Source organism: Aspergillus wentii (genome assembly GCF_001890725.1).
Source record: "Aspergillus wentii DTO 134E9 unplaced genomic scaffold ASPWEscaffold_9, whole genome shotgun sequence".
Taxonomy (NCBI): Eukaryota; Fungi; Ascomycota; class Eurotiomycetes; order Eurotiales; family Aspergillaceae; genus Aspergillus; species Aspergillus wentii.
This window is the reverse complement of record NW_024467840.1, coordinates 1,641,786-1,655,194: the sequence shown is the minus strand read 5'-3', so window position 1 is coordinate 1,655,194 and position 13,409 is coordinate 1,641,786. Positions and strand designations below refer to the sequence as shown.

Here is a 13,409-nt window from a genome sequence, read left to right as displayed (position 1 = left end):
CACGGATGGATGCGTATGAGAACTTGAGTGATTTTATACCATCCAGGGTTGATGAGCAAAACCTGCTGTCTCAGTGCTAGCACTGGGCTGCAGATGAGATGTATATCATCTAGAATCCATACATAATTGAAATGGACTTGCTAGATATTGATTTGTTGCCTATAGTTGAATTGTTCCTATAGTATACCCTTGTAAACATGCGGTCGTAGATCGGTTTACTCCCTACAAGGCGCCAGCCCTCACTTATCCCGCATTTAATGGTCTACTCTAAACAAAACAGCCTAATGGCCAAAAATACGCCAGTGAGAATCAAACTAATTAACTGCGCCTTTGTCGCTGCATTAGCCCCTCGACTAAGCGTGCGCATCGGGCTGTGCGCCAACCAAACCATCTAAGTTTGGCCCTCGGGACTGCACCATGAGTCCATGACTAACAACTAACTCCAGGGACTAGTGACCACCGCCCACCTGCGGAGTCAATGTCCCCATTCTTTTGGCGCAGACCCTTTTTCCAAGTAACTTATCTATCTATCAGGCTCCTTGCTGGCAAAGGAGTCTTATTTCCCTCCATCCTTATATTTCACCCCTCTCCATGTACGTCAACACACTTTGACCGAACCCCCATACTCTGCTGCTTCCCCAGAGTAGAGATTCCATACATACATACATACATGCCCGCCACGCCGGCTCCATCGTCATAACTCTGGGATCCCTTCGACAACTGCCCGTTCTTCCTCAAACCTATTGCCATCAATAGCTTCCTAGGGGCAGCTTCTTCTTTGTCTGCAGGAGGCTATTTGAGATTCACGACATTATTGTTTTTGTTTTTCTCCCGATTTTTGGCCCCTTCATTAGCAGCCATGGACACCGCCGCCTTGTCATCGCTGACTGCGATGGCAACAACAACGGCTTTAACAGCAACCAGTAGCGGTGCGGTGTTCAGTGTTCTCTCTGCGCCATCGCCGTCATCTTTTCCAGTTCCGAGCCAGGCTCCGACAGCGCCAGGAGATGTACCAGGTGGAGATGACAATGGAGAATGCAAGCTTTTGGGTCCGTTTTCACTCTTCGTGCAAGCTGCACTGGGAGGCCTTGCGCTATTGTCTCTAGTTTACAAGCGATGGAGAGAACGGCCTCAAAGACCGGTGAAGGTTTGGGCATTCGATGTGTCAAAACAAGTACTTGGAACTGCAATGCTCCATCTCGCGAACCTGCTCATGTCCATGTTCTCCGCCGGCCAGTTCGAAATCACAACCAACTTCAAGCCAAACCCCTGTTCATATTATCTACTAAATCTGGGAATTGACGTGAGTCTTCAGTTGTGCTCCCCCATGGTTATATGCCGATAGCTGACCGATATCTCGCTCATTAGACTACGCTCGGAATTCCGATTCTTATTTTTATCCTCCGCGTTTTGAATGCACTGGCCTTCTACACCCCCCTTGCCAATCCTCCCGAATCGATAGAGTCCGGAAACTATGGCAGTCCACCTTGCGCAACATGGTGGCTCAAGCAGTCAATCATTTACTTCATCGGGCTCCTAGGGATGAAGACTTGCGTTTTCGTCCTCATTCAATTGTTACCTTTTATTGTTAAGGTTGGGGACTGGGCCCTCCGATGGACCGAGGGCAACACGGCTGTCCAAATCTTCTTCGTCATGCTGCTTTTCCCGGTCATTATGAACGCCATCCAATATTACATCATCGATACTTTTATCAAGAAACAGCCACCATCCCATGAGCTACTGCTGGCGCAAGATTATGCTGAGAATGCACTCATGGATGATGAGCACGGCCATCGCAGTGCACTACTGGAGGACGAGAGGGCATTCGAATCCGATGATGACTCCATGGGAAAGGGAACGAGAAGACCGTCGCATATGAAGGAAGCCTTGAGCCGGTCCCATACAAGCACAGAGTATGACCCGATACTTGATGGGGAGACGGGCTCAGTATCAGCCGGCTCAAGCAGCCATGAGCAGCATGATTCAGCACAACCTGCTACGAACTCGAAAGCCCAGCACAAGGGCTCATGATGATTTATCTTTAACGATGCTGATTTTTTTTTTTTTTTTTAATATACCTCGGAGTTCGAATATAAGCTTGATTTGACTTTATGATGAAATGGGATTGGTTTGGTGCTATCTTTTTGTATATCAGAGGCTAGCCATTTCAAGCATCGACTAGTACGCACGTGGGTTCAAAATGTAGCATTCTTTAAACCGACCACTGTCTATTCACGATATCTTTATTGAATCAATAACCATATGACCATAACTATGGATACATCCTCTATACATGTTATGGTGCCTGAATCAAAAAGCATGCCCTAAGGCATCAATGTCCACCGCAGAGTCCACCGCCCGCTTCTGCCGCCTCCGCGAAAAGAACGAAGAAAAATATTCGACATCTTTGCAGATCTGGAAGAACTGCTTGTTCACAACCCGACGTCTATTTGCGGTGGGACATTGCACCTGCAAGGACCCTTCAATTGATTTTGCTTCTCTTTGTCATTCTTTAAAGTTATTATTCATCTTATCATATTCATATTGCGACAATATCCTGTACGAGAAAGTGAATTTTTCACGATGCCCAAATCCGGCGTCAAGCAAAAGACCGGCCAAAAGGTCAAGGTCAAGACACGCTCTCCATTCGAGAATACCAACATTCCCAAGCATGCCCAGAGCGACGACGATATGGACGACGAGACGAGCTCGGATGAGGACGATGTTCCCGAAAAGGACGAGGCGGAAAAGAAATTGGAACGGTTGCTCTTCGGCGATGATGCAGGTTTTCATGGCGCATTGAAGAGCCAGGGTCACGATTCGATGGCTCTTACTGTGCAGACTGATGACAGCGCTAGTGGAGAAGAAGAGGGTGAAGGCGATGACAAAGGGTTGGAGGATATGGCTGATGCTGATGTTCGTGGTGACTTTGCGCTGGTCGAATATTTGGGTGCACTGGCTGACTATAGTCTCTACAGCTTTTCTTCCTTGACTCCGGGGCTGCGCCTGAGTCGACCGATCTCGCCGATGCCCCCGCGACACTATCAGATGGCGAAGAGGAAAGTGAGGATGCACCTGCAGTCTGGCAGGATAGCGACGACGAGCGCCTCAACATCTCCCTGGCCAGCCAGCAGCGATTGAGAAAGTTGCGGGTCACAGAATCCGAGGACGTGATCAACGGCAAGGAGTATGTTCGACGGCTGCGCCGGCAGTTTCAGCGCTTGCACCCCGCACCTGAGTGGGCAGACCCGGAGCTCAGCAAGATGAACGCAAATGGTGATGATTCCGACTCGGAAGGTGGAGAGGGCATGGACACAGATGATGAAGAGCAATCTACGCAGCCATTGGCTAAGCTACTTCGAAACGCCACTGATCTGACCAAGCTTGACGACAACACAATGCCAGGCGGTAGAAGAAAGCTGCGCCAGGAGGTTGTGGACATTACAAGACTAAAGGATGTCGGCAAAACTCAGCCGGTAAGTTGCATGTCTTTGGTATGTTTGAGGGTCAGGCAATTGATCAATTTATAGTCTTCTATCGACTCGCTTTCCTACCACCCCCACTACCCACTTCTTCTGTCCTCGGGACCTGCGTCTACGCTTTTCTTACACCATGTGTCACCTGGAGCACCGGCTCCCAACCCACTTCTTACATCCTTCCATATCCGTCGCACTCCCATCCATACGTCAGCATTTGCCGCGCCGTCGGGAAATAAGATCTTTGCTTCTGGCCGCCGACGGTACTTCCACATCTGGGACCTGGACACTGGCAAGGTTGACAAGGTCAACGGCACTTCGGACCGGAAAGATGAGCAGAAGTCTATGGAGCGCTTCAAGCTCTCGCCGTGTGGACGCTATATGGGACTTGTTGGTTCATCTCGCAAGGGTGGTGGTCTCATCAACGTTCTGGATTCAGGCACAGCACAGTGGATTGCACAGGTCCGCGTGGACGGCCGAGGCGGCGTGGCAGACTTTGCCTGGTGGGGTGACGGAGAGGGAATGACAGTCGCCAGTAAGAACGGAGAAATCTCAGAATGGGATGGTCGGTTGAACCAGGTTGTGGCTCGCTGGGCGGACGCCGGTGCGGTTGGTACAACTGTGTTGAGCCTTGGTGGACGCTCGGGGCGAACACAACTCGGTGGAGATCGCTGGGTGGCTATTGGAAGTTCCAGCGGTGTTGTCAACGTCTACGATCGACGAGAATGGGCGGCAGCATATGCATCATCGACGGCAGACAAGAAGGACACGCAGTCTGGAATTCCACGTAACCCACAACCTGTGCGTGCGCTGGATCAACTCACGACACCGATCAGCCATTTAGTCTTTGCACCAGACGGGCAGTTCTTTGTCATGGCGAGCCGCTGGAAGCGCGATGCCTTGAGACTGGGTATGTATTTTTTTTTTTCTATTCTGTTCGCGCCAGTGGATGGCACAGGCTAACAAATGACTACAGTTCATCTTCCTACTTGCACTGTGTACCGCAACTGGCCGACGTCAAACACACCTTTTGGACGAATTTCATCCGTGGCTGTATCACCAAACTCGGAACAATTGGCCGTTGGTAACGAGCAGGGTAAGATCCGGCTATGGGAGATTCGGGGCTGATTTGGGATGTGAAAAAAAAAAATTATATATATATTGTCGGTTATAATATTAGGAAGATATTAGGCATTTGAGCATGTAACTATAGATCAAGTTGCATTAAGGTATTTAGTCAACTCGCGGTTCATCAGCGATATGTCCATCTATGTCTGGATATAGACTTACAAAGGCCAATTCAACACAAAACAAGGCATTTCTATATTTCACTGTCTGCCAAGCCCCAGCAGATTCTTTCCCGGTTAGTCATTGTAGCAATTATCATGGGCTGTAGACTTACTCCAACCCCGAGCTGTATCATAATGTCAGTGGTGGCTCACATGGTGGGTATTGTAGATTAACTCACATCATCAACTATCTGCACATCCAAATATCGCCTATTAGCATATCACCTACCATCCAGTGTTTCGATCATGGTCGACTTACATTCCCAACACTGCTGATAATGTCTTTATTCTACGATAAATCAGCCTTGATTCAATCCATCTAGTCAAGGGCATGGTCAACTTACATCTGTGTCATTCCCAGACCGGGCGATGATTTCACCTATGGGCTTGTCTCCGATGGGTGTGGCCATGGCAATGGAGACCAAAGCGGCTAGGAGGGCGAATGTGAGCTTCATTTTGCTTTTGCATATATGCTTATTTGGGCTATTGGTGTAGTGATTGAGATTCCACAGGGTGTGATGATCTGTATACAAATCAGGCAGGGTAGACGCAGTGCCTGGGCCCCATTTATGCAATGCCAGCCCATCTTGATGGCTGGTATCTTTACTCCGTATTCTGTCTTATTCTGTCAAGTACAGGCATCAATTGACTTGAGCAATGTGAATGTATCACGTTCCACTGGTACATTCCAGCCAGAGCCAATGTACATGCAAGTTGAGGATATAGAGTTTGTATAATGACTATCCGGTATCTATTGTTAACATGCATGGTATGTTGACTGGCATTTTTTATGATGGCACGGGATCAATGTGAGGATGTGGCAATTGTTGGGATTATCCGTTCGACTAAGAAGGTGATCACCATGATCAATCTTCATGGAATTAATATTTCAGCAGCAATGCCATGTGATATTCAGTCTAACAACATCTTCATTGATATCCATAGGGGATAACAGCCTATTATATATATTGAATGGCTTATGATCGATATGCCACTTCAACATACACAGTTTACATATATAACTCTGACAGAAAGATATCCTAGGCTAATATATGACCAGCTGCTATAATAAGTTTATATATGAGTCAATCTTTATTTCATTGACGCATTCTGAGAAGTATACTGGGTAACATAGCAGCAGCGATATTATACAAAATAAGCTCATATATCATCAAATAAAATGCTTATTCAACAACCAGCCCGGTTAGCTCAATGGCTAGAGCGTCGGACTTTTACGAGTTCACAACAGTGAAATCCGAAGGCTGTGGGTTCGACCCCCACATCGGGCGTTTCTTTTTTTTTTTTCTCGTTCGACTTATTTTTCATCTTCTTTTCGAACATTTTTCTTCCTTTATCCTTTATGCCCAATGGAACCCTCATGAAGCCCGGTTAGCTTAGTCGGTAGAGCGTCGGACTTTTAGTCACCTTCCCTTGCCTGTTCTACAAGCCAGTCATCGGAATACAGCATTAAAGTCCAATCCGAAGGTCGCGAGTTCGAGCCTCGCATCGGGCGTGCATTTGCATTTTATTTTGTCTCCTTTTTTCTGTTTTTTTTTTTTTTTTTTTTTTTTTACCTGTATTTTTGCCCTCCATGGGCACCTGTAGATAGATGTACATAAAGAATTATGTTACGCTGGCTGTGGCTATTTGGCAACAACTATTTTTTGTGTCTACCCAGAATACGGGTCGGGTCGTCTCCGTCGCTAAACGGAGAATTCCCGCAGACATCATCATCTTCCAACCTTCTCATCCACAAGAACAAGAGCTCCTCTCTATCACCACGGATACCCCACAAAATGTAAATGTATCTCCTGCGAGAGATAGCAATGGACTCTTCCCGGAAAACTCGGAACCGGGTAGCTTGTAGACGCTGTCAGCGACGGAAGATCCGCGTGTGTGTTTCTGGATTGATATTGCTTTGTGTTCACCCAGACTGACTCCCATGGTCGCTCTAGTGTGATGGAAATTTGCCTTCTTGCGGATCCTGCCAGAAGGCAGGGGTTCCATGCGTGAATGATGGAAAGCAAGAAGTTCATCGCGTGTTCGTCTTCTCCTATTCCGTGGCCTCCAAGACGCTAATGCCCATGCAGATACATCGCGAACATGGAGCATCGAATACGGTGGCTGGAATCACTAGTACGAGAGAACTGTCCTAATGTTGACCTGAGCCAAGGACCGGGAAATGAGCGGCAGCTGGATGACCGAGCACCAACCGGAACACCAGGCGACCATATCGGCGTCGAATCTGCAGCGCAAAGTCCCCATCCAGAGCCCAGGGGGCATGTGGACGACGAAAACACAACTTCCCAACAACTAAGAGATCAGCCAATAGCACCAGTTACGACAAGAGCAGTACATGACGAGCCCCAGCAGGCACATGAGATCGGGTTGGTGTCTTTGTCGTCTGGCGGAGATCCTCGCTACATTGGACCTTCCAGTGGATATTTCTTTGCAAACCGCATATTCTTCAGTGTCGGTCGCCGCAGCAATCAAAGTATAGCAACGGCGAATATTTCAGGTTCAACTTCCCTGTCAGCTGAGCTGCTGAATATGCCTGCCTCGCTGCCACGGAAAGAAAGCGCCGTGGAGCTATCGACGAGGTACTTCCAGAGCATTCATTTCATGTACCCATTTCTGCACGAACCGTCCCATATGGAGACCATCGACCGTGTCTATACGTCTCGAGAAGAGAACCCATCGGATATATTCCAAGTTTTCATGGTCTTAGCAGTTGCAGCGTTGAACCTCTCCCGCCAATGCAAGGTTCACCTCCCAGTGGAAGGTTACTATACCGCAGCGATGAAGTATGTCGATCACATATGTGGTGATACCTCTATGGCAGGGTTGCAAAGCTTGCTCCTTCTTATGGTGTATGCATTACACAATCCTTCATGCAGCCTCAACATCTGGAATCTTAATTATCAATGTCTTGCAAGCCTGATAGATCTAGGGCTCCAGCGTGACGTACGGGCATCGCCGTCTTTCCAGATTTCAGTGCTTGACCAGGAAATGAGAACCCGCGTTTTCTGGGTAGCTTATACATTCGACCGGGCGATATGCACAATGATGGGCAGGCCAATTGGGGTAAGGGACGAAGCGTGTGATTTGAGGGTAAGAGAATATCAGCACTCTCTTGACGAAATAAGCTCATGCATGTGCCACAGTTTCCGATGGATATCTCAGATCGCAATCTCGTCAACCCCGATAATGCCCAGCGAGTCGAGCAAGAGTCATCGTCGCATCTATCACATTCGATACACCTCTTCAAATTAGCTCGGATGAATTCGGAAATTAAATACATCATGCATAGCATCTCTCGCGATACTCCGGCGTACGCCTATCCGCCGGTCATGGATATCTTCGCTTGGCAGCAAGACATGATACATTCTCTCCAGGACTGGCTTTCTAAAATACCACGCCCAGTGGATAACGGCGACGATAAGATGGTGAGACTCTGCAAGATTAAATACCATGAAACAATGATTTTATTACTACGACCAAGCCCGGGTATCTCAACTCCATCAGATCAAACTCTCGATATCTGTTTCCACCAGGCTGTTGATTTAATTCGAGGACTTGGTGAGTTGTACCGATCTGGGAATCTTTTATACAGTCGTCTAGTCGTCCACTCCATATTCCTGAGTACGCTGGTTATGCTCCATTGCATCTGGAAGTTACCAGAGACTGCAGCGAAATGTCAGGTAGACGAGCTGGTATCCGACATCAACATATCGCAAAATATTTTGAGTAGTATTGGGGAGTACTGGACTGAAGCCAACAGAGCGCGTGATTGCATTGGTGAACTATCCAGTGTAACCATCCAAAGGCTCCTGAAAAGTGACCCTACCGTAGGTCTGAGATCGTCTCCAATCCAGGTAAATAGGCGTCCTCGAATTAGCGACTCCCGGGGCCCAGAAATGGTTGGGAATTATCGTGCGCACTTTCAGGATCAACGTGATATAGCCCAGGAGAACAACAGCATAGGTGTCGAGGGCTCAAATGCGCACCTCATCTACCCAATCCAGTCTCAAGACGATACGGGCGTTAGCTATGGTCCCGTGAACCTATTTGATGACTTCTTACAGGGAGGATTTCAAGGCTGGAGTGGCATGTCGGACATTGACGGCCTTATGTGGGAGTTCTTCCACTAGCTCTGATGGACACTCCAGCAGGATATGGAAATATGAACAATAATATTATTGTTTGACTCTATAGTGTATATAACACAGGCCCTATAGCCTTTCAGGTTATGTATTATAATTCTATGCTGTCTTCGAAATCGGAAAAGCGCACATGTATTCATCCTCCGGGTCAACCTCAAAGTCAAAACGAACCAAATCCTCCTTGAACGGAAACATGTAGGTGCTTGTTACTCTGCGAACCAAGATATTGTCAATTGCAATATACCAAGAAGGATCGGACGTGGAGAAATACCTATGATGTTCATCACTAGCCTGATATTCTGCCAGCGCATCCTGGTTCTCATGATAGCTCAGCAAAGAAATCTCGAACCCTTTGCTCCGCTCGATGGGATCGGTGACGGATGGACCTCCAACGATCAGCCGTCCATTTTTGACAGAAGGTAGAGATTTGAGTGTTTTTAATTCTGAAACGAATTTCTGTTTGTGCTCCTGCGTCACATCAGAGCGAAACTTGAAGAGGACTGTTCGAGTATGAGCATGAGTGTGATGATGCCTTTGAGGGTCTTACGAACCAATGTGGACAAGGGTCATGATGATGATGGTAAGGATGATAATTTTATTATTTGCACTGATTTATTTTGGATATTTATTGGAATACATGGATGAACGACATACTGTTCCTTTTATATTCGGCGAAGCCATAACCATCATCTATCGGGGTCGGCCCGTCGAGGAGCGGATGCAGGCCGCATCGGGCGAGCCCTAACCCGAGGCAATCGAAGCAATCAACCTCCAGCAACAACTCTAGTATGCGATTGCCCCGCCCCCTTCCAGATGGTGACATTCGTAAAGGTCAGGGTTTTGCCCATTTTGTTCGTTCGGCCCTCAACCTCGAGTGTCTCCCCCTCTTTGGCACCGGCTACAAAAGAGACATGTAGATCCGTGCTTAGCCCCGTAGAGTCGCGCCCATGCGATGCGACTGCCATGCTTCCCGCTCAGTCTACGAGGGAGATCGACAAAACTCCGTGAAGAATTCTTGGAACTGACGTGCTGGGCTTCGATGGGGAGTCTTGCGCGGATGAGGCCCGGCTCGGGTCAGGAGGAAATCGTAGATGGGGCTGTTGGTGCGTATCTTATCCCATACAGCGTGGACATGCTGGAGAGAGGTGCTCATGTTGTCTTTGTTTCAAATTTGAATAGAAAATGAGGTTCAAAGTTGTTGATGGTGTGAAATGCGGTTTGTCTGGTGTTATATAGGCGGGTTTAGCCCGTAATGTTCAGGAACTCTGCCCTATATGGATATCCCCTTTTGTACAAAAGGCATTCGATATCAGATTGGTTGGATAGATCGATGAATTGGATAACAAAGCCTTATTTTCAAATGAAAGCCAACATAATGGCCCGTTCGGAGGGCTTTATGACGATAACAGCCCAGCAATGGACTTCTCTGCCATCAGAATTCCGCCGTCTAGGATCATCTGAGCATTCACAGAACCAAAAACGTGGCCGGCCTCTTGAATCCTTTCTTGAAGGTCCACTGTTTGTTCCCACACTTTCTCTTCTCTTCGTCGTCGACATCCTATATGGCCGCATATTCTCCATCGATCCTAACACGACCGCCTGGTCCCTCATCATCGAATATGACGGTGAACCGAATGGACTTGCCTGGAACCCCATAACTCGGACTATCATCATCGCAGATTTCAAGCAAGGCATCTTGTCTCTCGACCCACAGACCAAGTCTCTTACGACTCTCGTCTCCTGCCATCATGGAGAACGACTGAAGGGACCCAATGACCTGATCGTCACCACCGACAGCACAATCTTCTTCACCGACCAAGGAATGACGGGCCTGCATGACCCATCAGGCCATGTGTACCGACTTGACCCTGACGATCTGTTAGATATGATCCTCGCAAATGGCCCCTCACCCAATGACCTCATTCTCAACCGCGATCGCTCCGCGCTGTTCGTAGCCATGACGCGCGACAACTCGGTTTGGCACATCCCCTTCTACCCGGACGGATCCGTGCAGCGAGTTGATCGGGTTTCGAGCTACTTTGGCATTGGTGGACCAGATGGGATGACGCTGGATGAGGAGGGAAACGTATTTGTCGCGCATTCGACGCCGGGGACGGTATTTGTTCATGGGGCTGATGGAGAGCTGAGAGCGAAGATTCACAGGGAAGGGAACGATAAATTTGACGTGGGGAGGAGAGGATTCAAATGTGTTGTATATAGTGGAGAGTGAGACTGGGTCGATTTTGATGGTCAAATGGCACTGTTCAGGATGGTTGGCTACAAGACAGTCGATTTAATGTTGAATAAGAACGATAAATTCAAGACGGAATACTAGGACATAAAAGCATTTCATTTTATCTCATAGCCAAATAGCTATCTACCTGAGCAGTGAATGTTCGCTGCCGACACTTCTGGACTGGTGGTGTTTTTGCCTGTCCTTCACACTCAGGCATCCTCTCGTTGATCATCTTCCCCCCACCCATCACCCTTCCCTTCATCCACATCTTCCTCCAAAAATACAAAACCACCCCGAGGCATCATTCTAGCCATCCGAACAATGTCCGCAATGGTGGGAGCTTCTTTGAATACGCCGTCGATGACTTCGAGATTGCGGTTCATCGTCTCCGGAAAAAAGAGAAGGACAAAGGAGCAAGATAGTGGTCCCATGAGGGCTCCGCGCTGGAAACAGGCGTTGACAACGCCTTTTTTTGTCGAGTTGCTGGCTTCCTGAGCCCCTTTGGTATTGATGGTGCCAATCTGAGGGAAATGGTGAACGACATCAGGGAGATCCAAAAGAGACAAAAGACCAGCCTGATTATAACCGTATAAGACGAAGCAGGGACAATGACGAAGAAAGCTTGAGCGAATTAGATAGCGTGGGCCTTGGAGAGCATAATGGGATGAAGGTAACAATACGTTTATTCAGAAATATGATCTGTATGGATGCCACGAAACGGTCCAGGTGGCTTTATATACGCTTCTCTTTGCAGATCACAGTTTCAACTGCTTCTTCCTAACCCCCCCGGACAGAATTGTGGACTTGTGTACATTCCAATGTATGCTAACTGGATGATTTTAGCATAAAAGTACGCCTTAATCCGGGGAGAAGTCTTTCGGAAGGGATCCGCATTCTATACCGATGTATTCAATTTCGGTTGCTAATTTTCATATTCTAAGACAAGCTAATTGACACGAATCTAGTTAAATGCCATTATACACGCCCCGTTGATGAAGTAATTCCTCCATCTACTACGATCTTCTGGCCAGTGATGTACAAGGCCTCGTCAGAAACCAGAAACAAAGCCGTATTCGCCACGTCCCACGCGTCTCCCATACGCCCCATTGGAACTTGAGCGTCGCGCATCTTCATATAAGCTTCTTCGTCTCCCCCAGGGGCATACCGCTTCGAGAGGGCTTTGGTGTATGGCGTATAAATCAGCCCCGGAACGACAGTGTTTAGTCGAATCTTTTTGGGGGCATAGATGACAGCCGTCGCTTTAGTAAATTGCATGATGGCTGCTTTTGTTGCAGAGTAGGCGATTTGGGGTTTTCCGATATATCGCAGCCCGGCGATACTTGCAATGTTCACCACAGCACCACCGGAGGTCTGCTGTTCCATGAAGGGAAGAACATAGTGGCAAGTCAGATAGATACTGTTTAGGTTTGTGCCAATCTGCGCATCCCAGACATCCGGAGACATGGTGGCTGGACAGCCAGGCTCAGAGCGGCCGACGTTGTTGACCAGGATATCGATACGGCCATGCTTCTGCATACATTGGTCTACCAGGTTCTTGACTGATGCAGCGTTGGTCACATCTGTTTCAACCACATCGCAGACCCCACCCTCTTGCTCGATGCGATCTTTCGTCCGTTCAGCCGAGGCAAGTGTGCGGTTTCCTCCAAAGATAGTTGCTCCCTGGCGAGCAAAGAGCGTGGCAATGGCTGCTCCGATGCCCCAGCCTTCGTCGTTGGTTTGACCCAGGCCGGTGATGAGGGCGACCTTTCCGTTTAGATTCAACATTTCAAGATTGTGGTGATGGTATGCAAAGCCTCGTCACATCATTCGTGTGAATTACATCTTTATATTTTCTCGTCGGGGGCCTTCCGTCAATGGAGCGGAAGTCTCCCATGACCTTGACGGGACATCCGAAAGGTGCCAAATAACTTCAAATCCACCCGGGAATTCGCTTTAAATCTCTATATTGTGGAATCTTCTGAAAAATAATTCTATCAGATCATATTACACCAAAATGGCACCAAATGAACCAGTCAATCAGGACTATGACCTCCAACAGCCAATTGCTTCAGCCTCGGGGCTACGCCATGGACTAACTCGTTATTCCTGTGCAAGGTGTTTATCAAGGCGCAGGGTTATTCAGAAGATGCCATGTCCCGTCCCATAATTGGAATCATTAATACCTATTCCGGGTTCAATCCTTGACATGGCAATACGCCTCAACTAATGGAAGCTGCCAAACGAG

The 13,409-nt window shown here is 48.0% G+C and overlaps 7 protein-coding genes and 2 non-coding genes across 9 annotated transcripts; 6 read left to right on the top strand and 3 right to left on the bottom strand.

Annotated features, from left to right (window-relative positions):
• Positions 1-892: 892 nt before the first annotated feature.
• ASPWEDRAFT_121175 (STIMATE family protein) lies at positions 893-2,031 on the top strand (the record flags this gene model as incomplete). The annotated part of the gene is made up of 2 exons (XM_040829051.1): positions 893-1,303; positions 1,369-2,031. The coding sequence occupies 2 exons, from the start codon at positions 893-895 to the stop codon at positions 2,029-2,031; spliced, it is 1,074 nt and encodes a 357-aa protein (XP_040684377.1).
• Positions 2,032-2,303: 272 nt separating this feature from the next.
• On the top strand, positions 2,304-4,718 carry ASPWEDRAFT_46345 (WD40 repeat domain-containing protein). The gene is made up of 4 exons (XM_040836742.1): positions 2,304-2,916; positions 2,979-3,476; positions 3,531-4,386; positions 4,453-4,718. The coding sequence occupies exons 1-4, from the start codon at positions 2,584-2,586 to the stop codon at positions 4,602-4,604; spliced, it is 1,839 nt and encodes a 612-aa protein (XP_040684376.1). The 5' UTR covers positions 2,304-2,583; the 3' UTR covers positions 4,605-4,718.
• Positions 4,719-5,963: 1,245 nt separating this feature from the next.
• On the top strand, positions 5,964-6,054 carry ASPWEDRAFT_t202. Its single transcript has one exon. It is a non-coding gene; the product is annotated as a tRNA-Lys (tRNA).
• A 94-nt stretch (positions 6,055-6,148) lies between these two features.
• ASPWEDRAFT_t203 lies at positions 6,149-6,278 on the top strand. The gene has a single exon. It is a non-coding gene; the product is annotated as a tRNA-Lys (tRNA).
• Positions 6,279-6,322: 44 nt separating this feature from the next.
• Positions 6,323-9,090, top strand: ASPWEDRAFT_188062 (uncharacterized protein). The gene is made up of 4 exons (XM_040832201.1): positions 6,323-6,657; positions 6,721-6,806; positions 6,856-7,876; positions 7,930-9,090. Exons 1-4 carry the CDS (start codon positions 6,568-6,570, stop codon positions 8,914-8,916), a joined length of 2,184 nt encoding a protein of 727 aa, XP_040684375.1. The 5' UTR covers positions 6,323-6,567; the 3' UTR covers positions 8,917-9,090.
• Positions 8,533-9,556, bottom strand: ASPWEDRAFT_724935 (Dabb family protein). Its single transcript, XM_040839248.1, has 3 exons — positions 9,480-9,556; positions 9,200-9,428; positions 8,533-9,139 (listed from the first exon to the last, which is right to left on the bottom strand). Exons 1-3 carry the CDS (start codon positions 9,496-9,498, stop codon positions 9,028-9,030), a joined length of 360 nt encoding a protein of 119 aa, XP_040684374.1. The 5' UTR covers positions 9,499-9,556; the 3' UTR covers positions 8,533-9,027.
• Positions 9,557-9,692: 136 nt separating this feature from the next.
• ASPWEDRAFT_177346 (uncharacterized protein) lies at positions 9,693-10,081 on the bottom strand (the record flags this gene model as incomplete). Its single annotated transcript, XM_040831642.1, has 2 exons — positions 9,693-9,886; positions 9,955-10,081. 2 exons carry the CDS (start codon positions 10,079-10,081, stop codon positions 9,693-9,695), a joined length of 321 nt encoding a protein of 106 aa, XP_040684373.1.
• A 243-nt stretch (positions 10,082-10,324) lies between these two features.
• Positions 10,325-11,225, top strand: ASPWEDRAFT_55221 (SMP-30/gluconolactonase/LRE family protein; the record flags this gene model as incomplete). The annotated part of the gene is made up of 2 exons (XM_040838173.1): positions 10,325-11,044; positions 11,097-11,225. 2 exons carry the CDS (start codon positions 10,325-10,327, stop codon positions 11,223-11,225), a joined length of 849 nt encoding a protein of 282 aa, XP_040684372.1.
• An 893-nt stretch (positions 11,226-12,118) lies between these two features.
• On the bottom strand, positions 12,119-12,960 carry ASPWEDRAFT_46343 (SDR family NAD(P)-dependent oxidoreductase). The gene has a single exon (XM_040836741.1). It carries the CDS (start codon positions 12,947-12,949, stop codon positions 12,140-12,142), a length of 810 nt encoding a protein of 269 aa, XP_040684371.1. The 5' UTR covers positions 12,950-12,960; the 3' UTR covers positions 12,119-12,139.
• Positions 12,961-13,409: the final 449 nt, after the last annotated feature.

Excerpts from the sequence above, each read along its gene's own strand:
- ASPWEDRAFT_724935 (XM_040839248.1), bottom strand. Across the intron at positions 9,140-9,199 it reads GCTAGTGATGAACATCATAG|AGTAACAAGCACCTACATGT; the intron begins GTATTTCTCCAC and ends CTTGGTTCGCAG.
- ASPWEDRAFT_46345 (XM_040836742.1), top strand. The coding sequence starts at position 2,584 with ATGCCCAAATCCGGCGTCAAGCAAAAGACCGGCCAAAAGGTCAAGGTC. Across the intron at positions 3,477-3,530 it reads ATGTCGGCAAAACTCAGCCG|TCTTCTATCGACTCGCTTTC; the intron begins GTAAGTTGCATG and ends ATCAATTTATAG. Across the intron at positions 4,387-4,452 it reads GCGCGATGCCTTGAGACTGG|TTCATCTTCCTACTTGCACT; the intron begins GTATGTATTTTT and ends AAATGACTACAG.
- ASPWEDRAFT_188062 (XM_040832201.1), top strand. The coding sequence starts at position 6,568 with ATGTATCTCCTGCGAGAGATAGCAATGGACTCTTCCCGGAAAACTCGG. Across the intron at positions 6,807-6,855 it reads AAGCAAGAAGTTCATCGCGT|ATACATCGCGAACATGGAGC; the intron begins GTTCGTCTTCTC and ends ATGCCCATGCAG. Across the intron at positions 7,877-7,929 it reads ACGAAGCGTGTGATTTGAGG|TTTCCGATGGATATCTCAGA; the intron begins GTAAGAGAATAT and ends CATGTGCCACAG.
- ASPWEDRAFT_46343 (XM_040836741.1), bottom strand. The coding sequence starts at position 12,949 with ATGTTGAATCTAAACGGAAAGGTCGCCCTCATCACCGGCCTGGGTCAA.